The following is a 22559-nucleotide window of genomic DNA, read 5'->3' as shown; positions in this document are numbered from 1 at the left end:
TATTTTTTCTTCATTAACTTTTCGTCATTTGACATTTACACTGACTTGTGAAACAAACACAAAAAAATAATAATAAATAACCTGAGCACTGTGGCTGCAACCTCTGGTGGATTCTGATTTTGAAGAATGTTACTCTTTCTGTGAAAGTTATCTCCATGTTTAGATGGTGTTTTATACAGGATGTGAAGATAGATGTTAAAACAGTCTGAGAGGGGTTTATTATAATCTCAGCATAGGTACCAGGAGGGCCTGAATGTCCCCCCACTATTTAGCTATCATGGGTGACAATGTTTTGTCTATGCTACATTGTTCCATGGACAATAATATCATGAACCATAATAATTAAATGTTATGTGTGTATGGATTTTCTGTGGTCTGGCCGATTCCTGAATAATTAGTTTCAGAAAAGTGAAATGATTGGCGGGCAATGTCTCCGCCAGCCTGAAGGCTTGGCTGAGACTATGTTTTGCACCCTGTGCGTCCTTCCGTGTGTCCTTTCTGTAAACAGCTAATCTTTGGCACCTTTGGCTTGATAAAAAATTCTATTGTCAAACGAAGCGGGTATTTCAGACTTTTCATATTCCAATCCATCCTGAATTGGCCAAGATTGGCTTTCAAAGTCTGCAGTAGTGCTCCGTTTTGAACAAAATACCTCAAATCATGAACTATTGGAAGGTTGGCCTGAAGGCAGATCAAACGCTAATGGCTATTACTCTAATATGTCTTCTTCCAAACATTTCTCAGTTCATCCTATGAGATGATTTTCTTGACATAGAATCCATTTCTGTGTCATACTGCATACATACATCTTTCTATCTTGTATATTCATTGAGACAATTTTCACATTTGAATAATAGTAATTTAAAAACCAGTGAGAACACACAACCACTCTTTCAGGTGGAACTTTTACTGATGAGGCTTCTTTCAGACAAACTTACATTGCTTTGTATCAACGCACACACATTAACAGAATTACACGTTTGTGAACATAAATCCCAATAAATATGAGAAGAAAAGAAAAATCAAAAGACAGTTAGTGTATCCATTAATTAAAATCTTCAGTGTGAAAACATTTAATATCTAGAACAAGGGTCTTCAACAGGGGATCCGGGACCCCTCAGAGTTATTACAGGGGGTCCTCCAAATCTTTTGTGTGATAGAAACTTTTTTTCTCTCTTTTTATACACTATATGGAATCTATGAAGAGGTTGTGGGGGTCCCTGCTTCATCTCTCTCAACTAAGGGGTCCTTGTTCTGAAAATGTTGAAGACCCCTGATCTAGAACACATTTTACATATCCTAAGAGACAGATGTAGTGTCTGCTGATGGACACTGGATGGCATCCAGACAGCAGTTTTCAGTCTGGCCATTACAAAGTCACAAACAGGATCCACTGGTGAGCCATCATCAGTAGCCTATGTTGGGGGGATTTTAATATTATTTTCCTAAAAAATGTAAAAAGGAAAAAAAGAAAATGTCATGGTATTTTCTTCTTCAAACCATAGACTGTAAAATATAACTTCAAACCATAGAAATATTAGTTTTAACTGATACCGATAACTATGATGAACATACAGTAGGTTCTTAAACAATATTTACATACATTTGAAAACTTGAAATGGGGACATTCTGCATAATGAGTCCTTTACTACTTTTGATGCCGATACTAGGCCTACTTTTACTCGAGTACATTCTGGACTTTTACTTGTAACAGAGTAATTCTATATTGCAGTATTGATACTTTTACTTAAGCAAGAAATGTGAGTACTTTTTCCACTACTGTGTGTGAGACAGGTTGTCCAGCTGTCCAACGTTCAACCAAAAGCTGAACATGTTTGTGCTGCACATTCACTGTCTCTTTAAATCCACTGCCTTCCGCAAACAACCAGGAAGTCCCACACTCTGACTCTCCCAGTTTGCTTCTGAAGAAACGAAACTCAAGAGCTTTTGTGTTTTCTCTCAGTCTCTCTTCAGAGTAAACCCAAGTGTTCTGTGGTTTCTCTCAGTGTGAGTGTTGTCAGTAAAATGTCACAAAAACAACAACAGCAGGGATGTGATCTGGACCAGGATCAGTTGTGCTGTCCTGTCTGTCTGGAGCTTCTAAAGGAACCAGTGACTCTAAACTGTGGACACAGTTACTGTGGAAGCTGTATTGAGGGTTACTGGGACCAGAATGAGGAGACTGGAGTCTACAGCTGTCCCCAGTGCAGAGAGAGCTTCAGTCCCAGACCTGTTCTGAGGAAGAACAACTTGCTGGCTGAGGTGAGATCACCTTACAAGTTACAACCACACATTAACATGTTCTGCTACAGAAAACTATTTGTTGCCTATTTTGATAAATATCCAATATAATATGTTGGTTACTTGTTCACGTTATGTTATATATGTTGTTAATACTGTACAAATACAAATACTAAGAATGTTAATGTCTAACTAATGTTAGACATGTTACACCAGCGGTTCTCAAAGTAGGGTCAGGGGACCCTCAGGGCTCCAATAGGAGGTTCCAGGGCCAGGGGGTCCCCAACAAAATGTGTAAATAGAGCATCACAGTCTCTTTAACCACTGTAACCGTATACTCTATTAACTATTTGAAAATTGCCGATCTAAGAGCTCATAGCCTCGGAAACCCAGGCTTATTTTAAGCTCACAATGTGCCGCAACACAATATTGAAACATTTTAACTACATAAATCTAGTATGGCACAAAATATTTCGGATAGCGGAATATACAGAATATATACAGTATACAGTATGAATTTGGGGTTCCTTGACATGAGAACCACTTGTGATGGTAGTCATTTTGGTGACTATGATAATTACTCTGATCTTTGACTTTGTGGTTAATCATTAAACTCTGGCATCCCTATTCTTGGCATGTCATTATTGTTGGCATACATAATAGCAGATGCTAGTGGTTCAGAGTGTAAATGATTATACATTGTAAATGTAACACAAAGCAATCAACTATTCAGTGCAAACGTTCAGAACCAGTGTTTAGACTTTAGACAATGATCTTACTAGATGAACTAGATGATCTTAATGTAATTACTGTAATTTCTCACTGTGTTTATCACCATGAACCTCACAATGACCGTGTTGTATTTGTCATCAGTGAGTGACCTCCCCTCCTCTTCTCTTTACTTCCAGCTTGTGATGAAGCTGAGCATTACAGGAGGTCAGCAGTCTCCTGCCTCCGCTGCTCAGCTCTACGCCGGACCAGAAGACGTGGCCTGTGATTTATGCACTGGAGCCAGACGTCGCAAAGCTCTCATGTCTTGTCTGGCGTGTCTGGCCTTACTGTGAGACTCACCTCCAGCCTCACTACAATGCTCCTGCGTTGCAGAAGCACAAGCTGGTCCCAGCCACCAACAAACTGCAGGAGAAGATGTGCTCCAGTCATGACAAGCTGCTGGAGGTGTTCTGTCGCACAGACCACCAGTGTATCTGCTATCTGTGCACCATGGATGAACACAAGGGCCATGACACGGTGTCAGCTGCTGCAGAGAAGGCAGAGAAACAGGTAGGATCACAATCACTTGAAGACATATGAGAGAGATCTTTTTTAAAGTTAGAAGCAGAAATAGAAAACTATGCCAGAGACATTAAAAGCACAAAACAATAGATGTCAGTGCACTCCTTTTGGACCCAATAAAAAACAGAGGCGATTGATAACGTTTGATAACGTTTCATGAAGTTACACAGTTGATATAGACCTGAGGGCTGTTCTCCAAACGCATTCTAAATCCTGAAAAACTTAAAAATGTTATTCAAAAAACATAATAATGTTGCTATATATTGTATATACTGTAGCAACAACTAAACACAGAGGTGTTCCCGACTTGAAATATATGACTTAAAGATGTTCCAGGTCTAAATGGGTGATGTGTGGATCCAAACTAATTGTTTTTACCCTGTATCCAGTATGAGTTCTCTCTCTCCTGATTGGATAGAATTGGTATCCCGACTGTCTCTCTTCCCGTGTCCTGCAGAAGCAGCTGGTGACAATTCAGGAGAAAGTCCAGCAGCAGATCCAGGAGACAAAGAAGGAGCTGAAAGACCTGAGACAGGTCATGGAGACCCTGAACGTGAGCTGATATTATGATCATTCTTGTTCTTGATCTACAAGCGGTGCGGTTGGTTAATCTGATTTTGATGCCATTTGATGCCATTTTGATACCACACATTTAGCTGGTGACCCCTGAAGGACCCCCAGGGGTCCCTGGACCCCCAGGGTTTGAGAACCACTGCAATAAAGCAGTTTTATTCCCCAGAAAGTTCTACAGAAACATGACAAATAATAACCAAGAGTTTGTTTGTTTGTTTCTTTCTTTCAACAGGATAACGCACATTAATGAAATTAAATACCTAAAGAGTTGATTTAAGAATACTAGACCTAGTTTAAGCCTAAAAAATAAAGAAATAAAAATACAGTACTTTACTAACATGTAAAATATCTAAAACAGCATTTATGTAAGCGCTAATTTGAAATATCCAATAATTAAGGTTTATCCATGTTCACACATTTGGAATTGGAACCTTTTTAATCATTGTTGTATGTACACTATGTTGTATGCCTTGAGAAGGCAGGACTGCTCTATATTTGATCAACATAAGGGGTTTAGGTTTTAAGTCAGATTAAAATGTTTTCAATACCTTATTGTCAATATCTATCATGAACAAAAAGGCACACTTGGTCGGACACCAATAACTCAGGAAACAGGAACAATTGTGTAAGGTGTCCAGTGTAGTCTGGCTGACAGTCTTTCAGCAAAAACTGGACTGGGACAAAAGATTTGACAGTAGGCTAACAATTAATTGCCTATGAAATCAAGTCAATACTTTTGTACTTTTACTCACGTAGCCTATATGTTGAATTGAGGACTTTTGCGTGGTGTGGGGGTGGGGGGGCTGTAGACAAATTCGCGAGGTCCATTGTTGTATAGACTGATTGATTGAAGAGTTTAGCACTGTTTGCAATAGAAGACGCAGTTACAATATACAACATTGCCATTGATTGATTGATTGAAGAATTTATTAGAAGTTTGCAATAGAAAAAAGTACAGTTTCATGACAGTACAAATCACTGGTACAAGGTCAACTAAAAGGAGATCCTAGAAAGCCGAGGCTTATTTCCACAGGAACCACACTTTAAGTATCTCATATAACATTGAAAGACAGACGGATAGAACATAGTACTTTATCTAGGATAATATCAGTTTCAAAAGCATAACATCAAATACAAAAGGCAGAATACAAAGAAAAGGGGGGGGGGAGCATGGGGGCTTAGTCTATTTACAAGTCACGGGTAGCTGCTGTCTGAAGGTGATTTTTCATACCAATTTTGAAGGAGGCTAGGGTTTTGCTCTCCTTTAGGGCTTGTGGAAGGGCGTTCCACATGTTGATGGTATAGCAGGAGAACGAGTTAGCGCCTTGTTTAGTGTTAAATCTACGCTGATGATGATTAGTGGAGCTGCCTCTGGTGTTATGATCGTGAACATCCTTGACCTTTAAGAAGTAGTTTGTCAGGTACATGGGAATCTTGGAGGTGTAGTGTATCTTGTACACCAGGCCCATTGCAAGATGCTATACTCTGTCAGCTACTTTGAGCCACCCCACGCTTTCGTGGTGATGCTCGGTAAGGTGGGTCAGAGGAGGGAGACCAAGCACAACCCTAATTAGTTTGTTTTGGGCTGTTTGGAGCTTTAGCTTTAAGGCAGCTGGGGCGTCGCGATACCAGACAAGGACTCCGTAATCAATGAGGGGCCCAATAAGAGCACCTCCTAGTGTCTTTCGGGATTTAATATTGATCAGCGGGGCAACTCTTTGCAAGAAGCGAATTCGTTGATTGACTTTATTGATTACCTTGGTGGTCATTTTTTCACTGGATAGGTTAGCCTCCAGGATGCAACCCAGGTAGCAGATGTGATTTTTTCTCTCTATCACAGTGTCACCTACTTTAATTGTGAAGTTCTCAACTAGGCTAAGTTTCTGACTAGATCCAAAGAGGATACATTCAGTTTTCCCTAGGTGAATTGAGAGTCTGTTGTCATTGAGCCAGGTGCAGATCTTGTTAAGTTCACAGTTAAGGGCCTTTTCAACCTGCAATATGTCTCTGCCTGAGACTAGGAGAGCCGAGTCATCCGCGAACAGAAACAAATTGCAGTCACAAGCAGATGACATGTCGTTTACGTATATTAAGAACAACAGTGGTCCTAGTATACTCCCTTGAGGTACTCCACAGTTTACTGGGAGGGGGGGGGACAGGGTTCCGTTGACTTCCACCATCTGTTCCCTCCCCACCAAGTAAGAGTGCATCCATCTCACTGCTGTGCTATCAAGACCAATAGCTTTGAGTTTTTCAATCAGAATAGAATGATCGACGGTGTCAAATGCCTTCTGGAGGTCCAGCATGACCATGCCGCAATATTTGCCATCGTGAATTTCACGTTTGATGTAATCATTCAAATAGATGAGGCATGTATCTGTGGAATGGGACTCTCTGAAGCCAGACTGGAACTCGTAGATCAGTTTATTCTCTTCAAGATATTTAGCCACCTGTTCATAGACAATTTTTTCCATTACCTTAGAGATGGAACTAAGGATTGAGATTGGCCTGTAGTTGCCAGGGTCAAGTTTACTGCCTTTTTTGTGCAGGGGGGTTACCTTGGCTAATTTGAAGTCCTGGGGGACATAACCCTGCTTGATAGATAGATTAATAATATGGGTAATGATTGGGGCAATGGTGGCAGCTGAGTCTATGAGAAATTTGGGGGCGATTTTATCATGGCCAGCGGCCTTGAATTGAGGTAGGGTGCGCAGTTTTTTAAACACTTCATCAGTTGTCACCGTGGCAAGTTTAAAGTTGTCTTTGCATACCCCAAGGTTCCTGTAGAATTTCAAAATGTGCCTAACACCAAACAGCCCAGATGGAGCGGGCAGTTTATTGACCAGATTTTTGGCCATGGAGGTGAAGTAGATGTTGAGATTTTTGGCTACATCAAGACTATCAGTGAGGAGGGTTATGGGAGTTTGGATGGATATGTTGCTGGCTATGGATCTGAGTTTAGCACCACAGCCTAGCTGGGTTTTAAATAGCTTCCATAGGTCTCGTGGTTTGTGGATGTTTTCCTCAACTTTCTCATCCAAGTAGTTTTTTTTGGCAGAAAGGATTAAGGAGGTTGTCCGATTTCTCAGTTTATTAGCCTCTAAACTGACTATTTCTAATTTGGCTTCAAGGTGTTTATTGGGGCCTTTTTTGAGTTTGTGATTATATTTGCGTTTCTCAGAGTATTTTTTGTCTCTGAGTTTCATTGATTCACAGATTTCCGAATTCCACCATGGCTGTGAGCGGGCTTTAACCCTGACCCTACGCAAAGGAGCCACTTCGTCTAGGGTAGTGTTGAAAATGGATTTAAAGCCTAGCCAGGCTTCATCGACCTGAGTGCTAGCTAGTACTGGGGACCAGTCAGATTTCTCCAGTTTGTGGTTAAAGGCTTCGCTAGAGTAGGTTTTGAGGTTTCTAGCTTCAACTGTTTTGTGGCCGTCAGCTTTGGACTTATGTATTTTGCGGGTGCAGTAAATGATATCATGGTCGCTTAGACCACCACATTCAATAGTCCCACTCGCGGAGACTTTAGATTTGTCTGTGGTTACAATGAGATCTATGGTGGTTTGAGAGTTATCTGTAACCCTAGTTGGCTTGGTGATGAGCTGAGTGAGACCCTGTTGATTACATAGCTTATTGAACTTTTTGAATAGAGGAGCTTCTTTACGAAGCATGTCACACACACACAGTCCCATTCCGCGACCCACCCGTGGGTCGAGACCCAGTGCTTGGGAAACAATGCTTAAAACATCATACACACGCAGTTTTTATAGAAGCTGTCTGTATCTGTCGCTCTCTATGTCCGAGGCATTAACACACACTCACTCACTCACTCACACACGCGACGTGAGCGAAAATCGGTTGTCCGTGGTGTAACCTACTTATTATAACTCTATGGGTGTAACACGTAAAAATGGCTGGCACCATGGCGACGGCTAGCGAATAAGCGAGTTCTCCTGACACCGTACGCTCTACCTACGCTCTACCGTTGAGTTGAAGTGGATGTGAAGTGGGCGTGAATGGGCTTGGAAGTGGGCATGGCTTCTTGAGGAATGTAACATTAGATCGGCTATTTAAAAAAATATATCTTTGCAAAATGTGAAAGATAGACTATTATGGCATTTTGAAACATTGTAACAACACAAAGTGTGTGTGTGTGTGTGTGTGTGTGTGTGTGTGTGTGTGTGTGTGTGTGTGTGTGTGTGTGTGTGTGTGTGTGTGTGTGTGTGTGTGTGTGTGTGTGTGTGTGTGTGTGTGTGTGTGTGTGTAGAGCTCTGCAGAAGCAGCAGTGGAGGCCAGTGACAGGATCTTCAGTGAGATGATGGTCTCCATTGAGAGAAGACGCAGTGAGCTTAAAGAAGTGATCAGAGATCAGCAGCAGACTGCAGTGGCTCAGACTGAGGCTCTCCTGAGGCAGCTGGAGGAGCACATGGAGCAGCTGGAGAGGAGACATGCTGACCTGGAGGAGCTGTCCAACACTGATGACAGCATCACTTTCATTCAGGTTCCACTCATAGCATTTTACTGTTTGGTTTTGACTTATTTAGGAGAAATCAGCTTCATATTTCATTTCATTCCATTCCATCATGTCTTATTTCATTAGATTACATTACATTATATGACATGGCATAACATGACATTATTAACGCTGGTAGTTACTAATACTAATTATTTTTGCATAATTGTTCAGCTCGTGAGCTTGTAGATTAATTGTGAGCGTGTAGCTAATTTCACAATTTATAAAATATTTTGAAAGTATAAAATGATTCTGCCCTGTGCAATTTTTGTTCATAGATTGGAATAGAAATTAATTTTGTATTGATATGTTCTATGCCAAAAACACAATTATTTGAATGAGATTGATATAAATATTGAATTCAATATTCAACAATAACATTCAATTCAATTCAACATTAGAACTACAAGCCCGCAACGCGTAGCGGAGGCGACACATTGTGGGCTTGTAGATCTGTTACAGTACAGTATGTTCGCTGTGCGACACCGTTAAATGACAAAGTGTGTGTGTGTGTGTGTGTGTGTGTGTGTGTGTGTGTGTGTGTGTGTGTGTGTGTTTGTATTTATTAACTGGTTGAACAACAAGGACATCAGTTAAACTCCACCGATTGTGATCAATGTACTAATCTATAGATGTCTTGCTACAGTATAATGTTCTTCCATCTCTGTCTAAAGTGGTTTACTTGTCTCTCTGCTTGTCTCTCTCCAGAGTTTCCAGTCTCTCTCCAGTTCCAGTGGATCTCCAGTCTCACCCAGTGTGGTCAGCTGTCCTCTGAGGTCCTTCACAGATGTGATTGATGTGTTGTCTGGTCTGAGAGACCAACTAGACAACATCCTGAAGACAACTTGGCCAGAGATGGGTGAGATTTAAATGGGGTTGTTGTTTTAACCAGCCATATAATAGTAAACATGGATTGTTAAAGGAAGAAGGCAACTGGAAATATTTAACCTGGAGCAGAATGATTGTACACGTATATGTTGGCTGTCTGTCAGATTGGACAGTAAAATTGAAGAATTTAAGCAAGGATATTCCTGCAATGAGATTTTAAATGTATTTTTTTTATAATTTTCCCCCATTATTACTGTACAGTACCTTTCTAAGTGTTGAATCTGAATGGAATATTTAGTACGACCTGTGTTTCATGTCAAACGCTACAGTATATACATTATTAAAATGTTATTATTAATTGATCTGGAGAAGTTCTCTCTCCTGATTGGATGACATTTTTAACCCACCAAAAAGATACCGCTTTTACTGAACTAACACTATAGCAATGTCGATACAACGAGCTATAATAGCTTCATCTTTTTGACAAAACAGTTGGAACTTCAGTTTAATCCATTCTTCAGCATGATGTCATCATGACGTGTTTTTTTGTGTCTCCAGTGTGTGCAGTTGATGTTTTACATCCAGCGGAGCCTCAGACCAGAAAGGACTTTTTAAGATGTGAGTCCATGTTGATGCAGGTTCTGAGCGTTGAAGTTTAAATATGATTGTTGTTATTGAAAGCTCGAATGAGTTTTATCTGAGACACTAACTCTAAACACAATAAGGTTTGAATTTTCTTTTGTCGTGTCTTCTCACAGATTCCTATCCTCTGTCTCTGGACATGAACACAATAAGCAAACGTCTCTCCCTGTCAGAGGAGAAGAGGAAGGCGACTGCAACACGACAAGAACAACCTTACCCTGATCATGCAGAGAGATTTGACAGCTGTCAGGTGTTGTGTGCAGAGGGTCTGTCTGAACGTTGTTACTGGGAAGTAGAGTGGAGTTGTCAAGAGGTTAATATAGCAGTCTGTTATAAAGACACCAACAGACAAACCTGCTTTGGAGACGATGACAAATCCTGGTGTTTACGGTACTCTGATAACAACTACTGTTTCAGACACAACAATGTTGAGACTAAAGTGTCAGGGCCTCGTTCCTCCAGAGTGGGGGTGTACCTGGACCACAAGGCAGGTACTCTGTCCTTCTATGGTGTTTCTGACACAATGACCCTCCTCCACACAGTTCAAACCACGTTCACACAACCTCTCTATCCAGGGATATGGTTTCATCGCTATGGAGATACAGCAGAGCTGTGTAAGACATGGTAGATATGTTAAGAATACTGATGATGATAGTCAGTTTGCTTCATTTGATTATAGATTTTCCCTTCTAGATAAAGCATGTGTAAGAATGATGTGTATACTACCATCATGATCAATCCATCGATTGATTGATTCCGCTTATTGCATTTCTTTAATAAGCCTGCTGCTCACAATCATTATACCCTGTTATCTTATTGGGTAATCTCTGTCTGAAGAATCAAAACTATTGTTTGACATTATAAACAGGATCATTGTGTTACAGGGCCCTCTGTCATTCTGTCTCAAGCATGCACGCACGCACGCACGCACGCACGCACGCACGCACGCACACACGCACGCACGCACACTTAAGGCAGTGGTTCTCAAACTGTTGATCTGTTTTTTGGGATGGGGGTGATGTTATGTTATAATGCTTAGCCTCGGAAACCAAGGTTTTTATTTTGGTGATAGGAAGAAAAATAAAAGCCTGGGGTAACCTGCTGCAATTTCTGGCATAGGAAGTGGGAGGCAGGCCATGACACAGATCGTGAACCAATAGGATCCACTGGCTGAAAACAGCCGGTGGATCTGCCCCCTCTAGACCAAAATCAGCCTGTGTTAGGGGAGGCTATGTTATGCTTAATGTGCAACATTGTTTTCTCACTCAACAGTAAACAACAGTAGAGTATCTGCAAATTACTGCATGTAGATCACGTAGATCGTCTATTATCAAAATATTTTATACACGTTCAAATATGATTATTTTTTAGGGGGTCGCAGCCTGAAAAGTTTGAGAAACTATACTATACTTGAGAAAATAATGTCTTAAGGCCTTTTCATAGTCCAAGGTGATAGCTCATCACCCCACCCTGGTGTAGTTTTCTAGCTATCACCACAAGAGCTAAATAAAAAATATATGATATGATGATATAGTACTTCATTGTCAGTTCACACTGAAATTTGTCTTGCGACCCAGCAGCCATGTATGCAAAACATAATACAAACATTTGACACAATGGAACAAAAAACAAACAGTGTTACATACACAAGGATAATACAGACAAGAGCAATGTCCACCGCCTATATACAGTATATACCCATATATGAACAAACACCCCCCCCTCCAACACACACACACACACACACACACACACACACACACACACACACACACACACACACACACACACACACACACACACACACACACACACACACACACACACACACACACACACACACACTTAAAACCTGGATTGTTAAAACATGTAATTGTAATTTCTTGAATAGTCAATCTACAAGCTCACAACTTGTCTGGCAAATGAACAAATGTTTCAATTTTTACAAAAGACTGTGACCATCAGGTAATCACATTTCTTTTTTCCTGTTAACTTTTTTTTTTTTTTTTTACTTTGTTTTTATTTAAGACTGCACATCAACAATAATTATAGATCAATCATGCAAAATAATATAAAATAAAATAAAAACAAATACAAAAGCAAACAAGGGGTTACTGGGGTTCACATTTACATTGTCAAAGTTGCAGTTCTCCTCTTGAATTTATACATCAACCATTTATCCCATCTTTTGTTAAACAGATCTTCTTTTATCCTCAGTTTGTGTGTTAACTGTTCCATGTCCTGAATATTGTCCATTATCGTCCTCCATTGTTCATAGTCCGGGGCTTCAGTGTTAAGCCAGTTCCTGGTAATTGCCTTTTTCGCAGCAACTAGAAGGATCTTGGTTAGGTAATGATCCTCTGTGAGTACAGATTCCTCCATGTGACCCATATAGAGTACCAAACATGAACTAGAAAAATATTGTTCCTTCGAAACAATTGTGGGCTCGCTTCAAGCCAGAAAACAATGGCTATAAAAGTACAAAATGTCAAGATCGCAGGCAGTGCTCTCTTTGACGTTACTGACGTCAAAGATTGGTCCATTTTGTTCCAAAAATGTGTTGTGCAAAAGTTGACCCGCTGGTGGCGCTATAACAGGCCAATGTAAGAAGGGTGGTATCTGCTCCTTGACCTATTGGGAATGTGCTTGCAAGATTTCACGCACATTGCAGGCTGTGTTCATGATTTGAGGTGTTTTTGGCTTTGGCCACTTTATCGCTGCTTGCAGCTATATTCATTATTATTATTTTTTTTGTGTGTGTGCACTTCATAGGCATATTAGATAAAGGTCCTTAGATTGTGTGTAGAATGTTTCATGCAAATTGCAAAAATAAATCCTAACGGGTTTAAGCGTTTCACAAACTGCTCAAAATGATATAGCACCCCCCTTTGGCCAATTGGGGTAAGATTGGTTTTAGTGATATTTGGACTAACACTCTACATCTTTGCCAAATGCCATGAACATGTTACTTTGCATGTATGATTTAGAGGCAGAAGAATAATTTGCATAAAACTGCAATATTCATTGAATTTATTTTAAAAAGCATGTTTCAATTTTAAAGAAATCCGATCTGACAGATCTTTAGATATCGGTCCAAAGTTCACGTAAAAAAAGTTTTGTGCACGTGGAGTGAAAATTCCAGAATAAAAGCGGGTTTACGCGTTTTACAAACTGCTCAATATGGCAGAAAATCGGGGGGCGGAGCTTACTTAACAACGACACAGATGTCTTCCGCTCGAGTCAAAGCACGCGTGTAACAAGTTGCATGTCTTCAAACGAAACGAGTCATGACTTATGCCCGTTTGAAGTTTGAATTTTCAAACGCTTCGTATAGCGCCCCCCTTTGGCCGATTGGAATAAAATTGGTTTCAGTGATACTTTGACTAACCCTCCACATCTTTGCCAAATGCCATGAACGTGTAACTTTGCATGTATGATTTAGAGGCCGAAGAATAATTTGCATAAAACCTCAACATTGATTGAATTATTAATAAAATATATTTCACTTTAAAAGAAATCCGCCGAGACTAGTTTGACCGTATTGGTCCAAAGTTCATGTGAAAAAAGTTTCATGCGCCTATCGCAAAGATCCCAGGAGGAGATAGATTTTTACTGTTTTTCATATAATTCCAAATTCTGAGGGATCTAAAGATCAGAGGTCAAAAGTCAGAGCGTAAAAATTGTTCGGCATGAGGAGACGCATACGTGTATACAGGTTTCATGGCTGTACGTATAACAGAGCATGAGCTATACCTGTTCAAAGTTCGCACTTTCGAAGGCTTCCTACAGCGCCACCATTTGGCCGATTGCTGTAAAAAGTAATAGCACACGTCGCCACAGTAAGCTGAACACATTGATGTTTTTATTTTCATTTTCTCACGAAGTATGTAGGAGTAGAAAGGAACCGAAGTTTTGAGGAGAACTTGATATGACGGTTAGATATTGTCACTAGAAAAATATTGTTCCTTCGAAACAATTGTGGGCTCGCTTCAAGCCAGAAAACAATGGCTATAAAAGTACAAAATGTCAAGATCGCAGGCAGTGCTCTCTTTGACGTTACTGACGTCAACGATTGGTCCATTTTGTTCCAAAAATGTGTTGTGCAAAAGTTGACCCGCTGGTGGCGCTATAACAGGCCAATGTAAGAAGGGTGGTATCTGTTCCTTGACCTATTGGGAATGTGCTTGCAAGATTTCACGCACATTGCAGGCTGTGTTCATGATTTGAGGTGTTTTTGGCTTTGGCCACTTTATCGCTGCTTGCAGCTATATTCATTATTATAATTTTTTTGTGTGTGTGCACTTCATAGGCATATTAGATAAAGGTCCTTAGATTGTGTGTAGAATGTTTCATGCAAATTGCAAAAAAAAAATCCTAACGGGTTTAAGCGTTTCACAAACTGCTCAAAATGATATAGCGCCCCCCTTTGTTCAATTGGGGTAAGATTGGTTTTAGTGATATTTGGACTAACACTCTACATCTTTGCCAAATGCCATGAACATGTTACTTTGCATGTATGATTTAGAGGCAGAAGAATAATTTGCATAAAACTGCAATATTCATTGAATTTATTTAAAAAAGCATGTTTCAATTTTAAAGAAATCCGATCTGACAGATCTTTAGATATCGGTCCAAAGTTCACGTAAAAAAAGTTTTGTGCACGTGGAGCGAAAATTCCAGAATAAAAGCGGGTTTACGCGTTTTACAAACTGCTCAATATGGCGGAAAATCGAAGGGCGGAGCTTACTTAACAACGACACAGATGTCTTCCGCTCGAGTCAAAGCACGCGTGTAACAAGTTGCATGTCTTCAAACAAAACGAGTCATGACTTATGCCCGTTTGAAGTTTGAATTTTCAAACGCTTCGTATAGCGCCCCCCTTTGGCCGATTGGAATAAAATTGGTTTCAGTGATACTTTGACTAACCCTCCACATCTTTGCCAAATGCCATGAACGTGTAACTTTGCATGTATGATTTAGAGGCCGAAGAATAATTTGCATAAAACCGCAATATTGATTGAATTATTAAAAAATTATATTTCACTTTAAAAAAAATCTGGTTGATCAATCTGACCGTATTGGTCCAAAGTTCATGTGAAAAAAGTTTTGTGCACTTGATGCGAAAATCCCAGGAGGAGATAGATTTTTACTGTTTTTCATATAATTCCGAATTGTGGGAGACCTAAAGGTCAGAGGTCAAAAGTTAGAGGGTAAAAGTTGTTCGGCATGAGGAGACGCATACGTGTATACAGGTTTCATGGCTGTAACTAAAACACAGCATGAGCTATACCTGTTCAAAGTTCGCACTTTCGAAGGCTTCCTACAGCGCCACCATTTGGCTGATTGCTATAAAAAATAATAGCGCACTTCGCCACTGTAAACTGAACACATTGATGTTTTTATTTTCATTTTCTCACTAAGTATGTAGGAGTAGAAAGGAACCGAAGTTCCCGTCTACTGTCTGACTGACTGATAGATAAATAATGACAATATCTAAAGTGTGCTCGCCTTATAGGCGAGCCCACAACTAGAAAAATATTGTTCCTTCGAAACAATTGTGGGCTCGCTTCAAGACAGAAAACAATGGCTATAAAAGTACAAAATGTCAAGATCGCAGGCAGTGCTCTCTTTGACGTTACTGACGTCAAAGATTGGTCCATTTTGTTCCAAAAATGTGTTGTGCAAAAGTTGACCCGCTGGTGGCGCTATAACAGGCCAATGTAAGAAGGGTGGTATCTGTTCCTTGACCTATTGGGAATGTGCTTGCAAGATTTCACGCACATTGCAGGCTGTGTTCATGATTTGAGGTGTTTTTGGCTTTGGCCACTTTATCGCTGCTTGCAGCTATATTTATTATTATTTTTAATTTTTTTGTGTGTGTGCACTTCATAGGCATATTAGATAGAGGTCCTTAGATTGTGTGTAGGATGTTTCATGCAAATTGCAAAAAAAAATCCTAACGGGTTTAAGCGTTTCACAAACTGCTCAAAATGATATAGCGCCCCCCTTTGACCAATTGGAGTAAGATTGGTTTTAGTGATATTTGGACTAACACTCTACATCTTTGCCAAATGCCATGAACATGTTACTTTGCATGTATGATTTAGAGGCAGAAGAATAATTTGCATAAAACTGCAATATTCATTGAATTATTAAAAAAGCATGTTTAAATTTAAAAAAAAAAATCTGATCTGACAGATCTTTAGATATTGGTCCAAAGTTCATGTAAAAAAAGTTTTATGGACGTGACGCGAAAATTCCAGAATAAAAGCGGGTTTAAGCGTTTTACAAACTGCTCAAATGGCGGAAAATCTAAGGGCGGGGCTTACTTAACAAAGACACAGATGTCTTCCGCTTGAGTCAAAGCACGCGTGTAAGCAAGTTGCATGTCTTCAAACGAAACGAGGCATGACTTATGCCCGTTTAAAGTTTGAATTTTCAAACGCTTCGTATAGCGCCCCCCTTTGGCCGATTGGAATAAAATTGGTTTCAGTGATACTTTGACTAACCCTCTACATCTTTGCCAAATGCCATGAACATGTTACTTTGCATGTATGATTTAGAGGCCGAAGAATAATTTGCATAAAACCGCAATATCGATTGAATTATTACAAAATTATATTTCACTTTAAAAGAAATCCGACCAGACAGTTTGACCGTATTGGTCCAAAGTTCCTGTGAAAAAAGTTTCGTGCGCGTCACGCAAAAATCCCAGGAGGAGATAGATTTTTACTGTTTTTCATATAATTCCAAATTTTGGGGGATCTAAAGGTCAGAGGTCAAAAGTCAGAGCGTAAAAGTTGTTCGGCATGAGGAGACACATACGTGTATACAGGTTTCATGGCTGTACTTATAACAGAGCATGAGCTCTACCTGTTCAAAGTTCGCACTTTTGAAGGCTTCCTACAGCGCCCCCCTTTGGCCGATTGGAATAAAATTGGTTTCAGTGATACTTTGACTAACCCTCTACATCTTTGCCAAATGCCATGAACGTGTAACTTTGCATGTATGATTTAGAGGCAAAAGAATAATTTGCATAAAACCGCAATATCGATTGAATTATTAAAACATTATATTTCACTTTAAAAGAAATCCGACCAGACAGTTTGACCGTATTGGTCCAAAGTTCATGTGAAAAAAGTTTTGTGCACGTAACGCGAAGATCCCAGGAGGAGATAGATTTTTACTGTTTCTCATATAATTCCAAATTGTGGGAGATCTAAAGGTCAAAGGTCAAAAGTTAGAGCGTAAAAGTTGTTCGGCATGAGGAGACGCATACGTGTATACAGGTTTCATGGCTGTACCTCAAACAGAGCATGAGCTCTATCTGTTCAAAGTTCGCACTTTCGAAGGCTTCCTACAGCGCCACCATTAGGCCGATTGCTGTAAAAAATAATAGCACACTTCGCCACTGTAAGCTGAACACATTGATGTTTTTATTTTCATTTTCTCACTAAGTATGTAGGAGTAGAAAGGAACCGAAGTTTTTTGATACTTGCACTGACTGCCTGCCTAGTATAGAAATAATGACAATATCTAAAGTGTGCTCGCCTTATAGGCGAGCCCACAATTAGGTATGTTATAACCCAAAACCTCACATACAGTTGAGTGTACGACTTCCCAGAAGGGCTGAATATTTTTACAGGACCAAAATATATGGGAGTGATTCGAATCGTTTTGATCACATTTCCTCCAACAGATCTGCTGAGCTTTCATTTGTTTACTTTTAATTTGGGGTGTGATAAAATACCGAATTAAAAATTTCCAAGCGAATTCTCTCCATCCTAATGATTGAGTTGTTGTTTGTTGTGTTCGCCACATATCATTCCAAACCTCCTCTGAGATGTCCTCACCCAACTCTTTTTCCCATTTATTTTTAACATACATTGTTGAATCTCCTCTGGAACCCATTAACCCTTAAGTTCTGTTCAGATTCACTACACCTTCGTTCTGTTCGGGTCATTTTGACCCGGGGGGTATTTGGTTTAAAAAAAACAACACTAATATACATTTTTACTTAACAAATCATCATGATACATTGACTTTGACTCAATACCAAACAATTCATATGATATATATGGTAAATGTTTGCATTCTTGCTTTGCTATATCACATTAAACACTGAAAGAGCTAGGCGTTTTTAATGATTTAGCTGAAATTCATGTAAAACAACTACTTTATTTAATACTGGGCAATATTGCTCATGCTTATAGGACAAAATGAAAATCAGACAATATTTTTATGAACAACATGCCCATTAATTGAATACTTGTGGTTTAACAGGACATCATTCTCACATAGAGCTGAACACACATGTGAACACACATGAATGTCACATAATGAATATACACTTGAACGTATACACTAGGACAGAGGTTTTCAAACACTTTGGTCTCAGGGCACCCCTGTAAACAACATTTTCATCCACAGCACCCCTGAAATACAGTGTTACTTTACAGCACCTTATGTTTATGTAAAATAATGTAAAATTTCCCCTAAGATACAGTACAGTCACAAGGAAAACTTCAGATAAGTGAGGGGTGAGGAGGGGAGGGGTGAGGGGTGAGGAGGGGAGGGGTGAGGAGGAGAGGGGGTGAGGAGGGGAGGGGTGAGGAGGAGAGGGGGTGAAGGGTGTGGGGGGGTGAGGGCGATAGGAGGGGGGAGGGGGGGAAGGAGGTGACTGTGTGTCTGTGTTAGTATACATGCTTTATTTTATTTCTGTGCATCTGGGGTGGCGGGGGGGGGGGAGGTGGGGGGGGGGGGGTTGGGTTGGGGGGTTTGGAGGGGAGGGGGTAAGGCGAGGTGAGGAGGGTTGGAGGGGTGGAAGGGGTTAGGGGGTGATTGTGTATCTGTGTTTGTACATGATTCCATGCATTTCTGTGCATCAGGGGTTAAGTGTGGGGAGGGGGGGGGCGGTGCGGAAAGGGGGGGGGGGGAGGGTTCGGAATGGGGCTTCGGAAGGGGGTGTTAGAAGTGGGGGTGACAAGTGGGGGTGACTGTGTGTCTCTGTTTTGGCATATACTGTGTATTTCTGTGCATCTGTGCTTCCGGGTCAAAATGACCCGAACAGCACTTAAGGTTCAAAAAATATGAGGGGGGTGTAGCATGGGTGTAGTGCAAAAATATTTTTTTTACATGTTCATCTCAGAAGAATCTTTAAGGCCAGTGAGTTTCAGGTGGAAACAATTCAAACTTCTACCTTTGTTTTCCAAATGAAAATGTAAAACGGGTCAAAATGACCCGAACAGCACTTAAGGGTTAAGCAAGAATATATTAATGAAATTGTCCTGGGTATGACTTCACCATATGCTCTTGTTATCATTTTTATTATAGGATGAATTTCCATTTCCTTCTTTTTAATGTATTTATCATAATAATCTCTCAGTTGAAGGTATCTAAATAAATCCTTATTAACCAAATTATATTTGTTTTTAATTTCTTCGAAACTCTTCATCTCTCCTTTTTCTATTAATAAACACATGGCAGTCACACCCATTCGATTCCACTGCCTAAACGTTGGATCCATCTTCCCTGGTTTAAACTCTTGATCAAATGCAATCCATTTCAACAAACCAAGCTCTTTACCCAATTTCAACTTTTTAACAATGGAGTACCAGATATTCAGAGTGTAGGTTGTTATTGGGTCGATTTCATTTCTAAGGTTTACTGGGACTTCTTTTCCTCCTATAAGTGTCTGTATCGGGAATGCAAACCCAGGTGCTTCTATATCCTTCCATCGAGCAACATAGTCATCACTACACCAGTACAGAAGTGGGCGCAATTGAGCTGCATGATAATATTCTTTTAAATTAGGGAGCGCCAAACCTCCTTTTTCTTTAGTTAGCTGCAATGTACAGTATCTTATTCGTGGCCGTTTTCCTTCCCATATAAATCTTGATATTAGTTTATCCCATTTAGCAAATTGTTCTGGTGGGACAGTCACCGGTAAAGATTGAAAAAGGTATAAGAGGCGTGGTAAGACATTCATCTTAACGGCATTTATCCTATCACAAAGTCCCATCGGATACGTTGACCATCTTTCTATGTCTGCTCTTATGTTATTATCAATCAGACCATAGTTACTTTTATAGAGTTTTGATAAGTTTTTAGTTATGTTTATACCCAAGTATCTAATGGACTTTGCTTCCCAGTTCAATCCCGTCTCCTTGAGCCTTTACACAGTTGAGCATAAGAACTTGGGTTTTAGACTTATTCAATTTATAGCCAGAGTACTGACCAAATCGATCCAAGGTTTTCATAAGTGACTCATATGATTCCAATGGATTTTTTAAATAGACCAATACGTCGTCTGCAAATAAGCTTATTACATGTTCCCGATTGTTGATTTCTATACCTTTAATTGCTTCATTTTGTCTTATCATCTGAGCCAGCGGTTCTATGAAAATCGCGAACAAGGAAGGGCTCAGGTTTTTTCCTGTTAACTTTACTTCATTACACTGACTCAAAATAAATGTGAGCACTGTAGCTGCAACCTCTGTGATGAGTGAGTGTTTTAGTCTGATTTTGAAGAATGTTTCTTTCTGTCTCTCTGTGAAAGTTGTCTCCATGTTTAGATGGTGTTTTATACAGGATGTGAAAATGGATGTTAAAACTGTCTGAGGACTGAGAGGTGTGTATCAGTAATCTCAGCATACGGTGCCAGAAGGGCCTGAATGTCTCCCCACTATTTAGCTATCATGTGTGACAATGTTTTGTCTATGCTACATTGTTCCATGGACAATAATATCATGAACGATAATCATTACATTTTATACATAGTATAAATATAATTATTTTTGGCTTTCATACACTTGACTTTGTATGTTTTATACTTTGAGACTATGTTTTGCACCCTGTCCGTCCTTCCGTGTTTGTCTGTGAACAGCTAATCTTCGGCACCGCTAAAGGCTTGATAAAACATTTTTTACAGTACTCCTACAGATTGAAACATCACCCAAAAGTGATCACCGTATTTCTATAGTCAAATGAAGCGGGTCTTTCAGACTTTACATATTCCAATCCATCCTGAATTGGCTAAGATTTTGTCTTCCAAAGTCTGCAGTAGTGCTCCCTTCTGAACAAAATACCTCAAATCATGAACTGGTATTGTAGTCTATTGGAAGGTTGGCCTGAAGGCAAACGCTAATGGCTATTACTCTAATACGTCTTCTTTCTCAGTTCATCCTATGAGTTGATTTTCTTGACATAGAATCCATTTCTGCTTCATCTTTGTATCAATTTGCACATTTGAATAAATTAGCAATTTGTAAAACCAGTGAGAACACATGACCACTGTTTTACTGATGAGGCTTCTTTCAGACAGACTTACATTGTGCTTTGTATCGACGCACGCATTGACAAATTTACACATTTGTGAACATAAATCCCAATAAATATATACTAGTTAGTTATGCTATAGAGACACAAACTAATCAATAGACAGTCAGTGTATCCATTAATTAAAATCTACAGTGTAAAAACACATTTAAAATCTAGAAAACATTTTACATCCATAATATCCTCAGACTTAGAGACAGATGGTGTCCAAACAGCAGTTTTCAGTCTGGCCATTACAAAGTCACTAAGAGGTTTAAAACAAGTCATTCAAAATATGTGGAGGTGTCTCCTCCTACCACAACCATTTAGTCTGTATTGTGGGCCCACATTTTCTTCTTCAAACCATTGAAAAATTAGTTACCAATAACTACGATGAACTTAAAGTAGACTTTAAAAATATATTTTGATATTTGAAAACTTGAAATGGAGACATTCTGCATTAAAGGGTACTTTCTACTTTTGGTCTTTTAAGTACATTTTGCTGCCGATACTGTTGTACTTTCACTCAAGTACATTTTGAATTCCGGACCTTTACTTGTAACAGAGTAATTCTATATTATTGCAGTATTGATACTTTTACTTACATTTTTAGAAAGAAATGTGAGTACTTTTTCCACTACTGTGTGTGAGACAGGGAGTCCAGCTGTCCACCATTCAAACTAAAGCTGAACTTGTTTGTGCTGCACATTCCAGCGGCTTCTACCTTTAAATCCACTGCCTTCTGCAAACAACCAGGAAGTCCCACACTCTCCCTCCCAGCTTTCTTCAGAAGAAATGAAACTCAGAGCTGTTTTGTTTTCTCTCAGTCTCTCTTCAGAGTCAGTGAACCAAAGTGTTATGTGTTTTCTCTCAGAGTGAGTGTGGTTGTCAGTAAAATGTCACAAAAACAACAGCAGCAGCAGCAGCAGCAGCAGCAGCAGCAGCAGCAGGGATGTGATCTGGATCAGGATCAGTTGTGCTGTCCTGTCTGTCTGGACCTTCTAAAGGAACCAGTGACTCTACACTGTGGACACAGTTACTGTGGAAGCTGTATTGAGGGTTACTGGGACCAGAATGAGGAGACTGGAGTCTACAGCTGTCCCCAGTGCAGAGAGAGCTTCAGTCCCAGACCTGTTCTGAGGAAAAACAA

At 39.8% G+C, this 22559-nt stretch overlaps 1 protein-coding gene across 1 annotated transcript in view; it reads left to right on the top strand.

Moving 5' to 3' along the window:
- Positions 1 to 2025: 2025 nt before the first annotated feature.
- The window catches only part of LOC308297900 (E3 ubiquitin/ISG15 ligase TRIM25-like), a gene marked incomplete at its 5' end in the record, with an annotated part of 26152 nt that continues 5618 nt past the window's right edge, over positions 2026 to 22559 (top strand). Inside the window, 8 exons of the mRNA XM_080741464.1 lie at positions 2026 to 2262; positions 3150 to 3227; positions 3346 to 3522; positions 3992 to 4087; positions 8378 to 8638; positions 9332 to 9482; positions 10210 to 10348; positions 22284 to 22559. The exon at positions 22284 to 22559 is cut by the window's right edge and continues 13 nt beyond it. Of these exons, the coding sequence (XP_080597590.1) occupies positions 2026 to 2262; positions 3150 to 3227; positions 3346 to 3522; positions 3992 to 4087; positions 8378 to 8638; positions 9332 to 9482; positions 10210 to 10348; positions 22284 to 22559 (1415 nt within the window). The remainder of the gene's footprint in view (positions 2263 to 3149; positions 3228 to 3345; positions 3523 to 3991; positions 4088 to 8377; positions 8639 to 9331; positions 9483 to 10209; positions 10349 to 22283) is intronic.

This window comes from Nannobrachium achirus (genome assembly GCF_963921795.1).
Source record: "Nannobrachium achirus genome assembly, chromosome: 14".
Lineage (NCBI taxonomy): Eukaryota > Metazoa > Chordata > Actinopteri > Myctophiformes > Myctophidae > Nannobrachium > Nannobrachium achirus.
The sequence above is the reverse complement of the archived record's forward strand: the minus strand, read 5'-3'. Positions and strand labels throughout refer to the sequence as shown.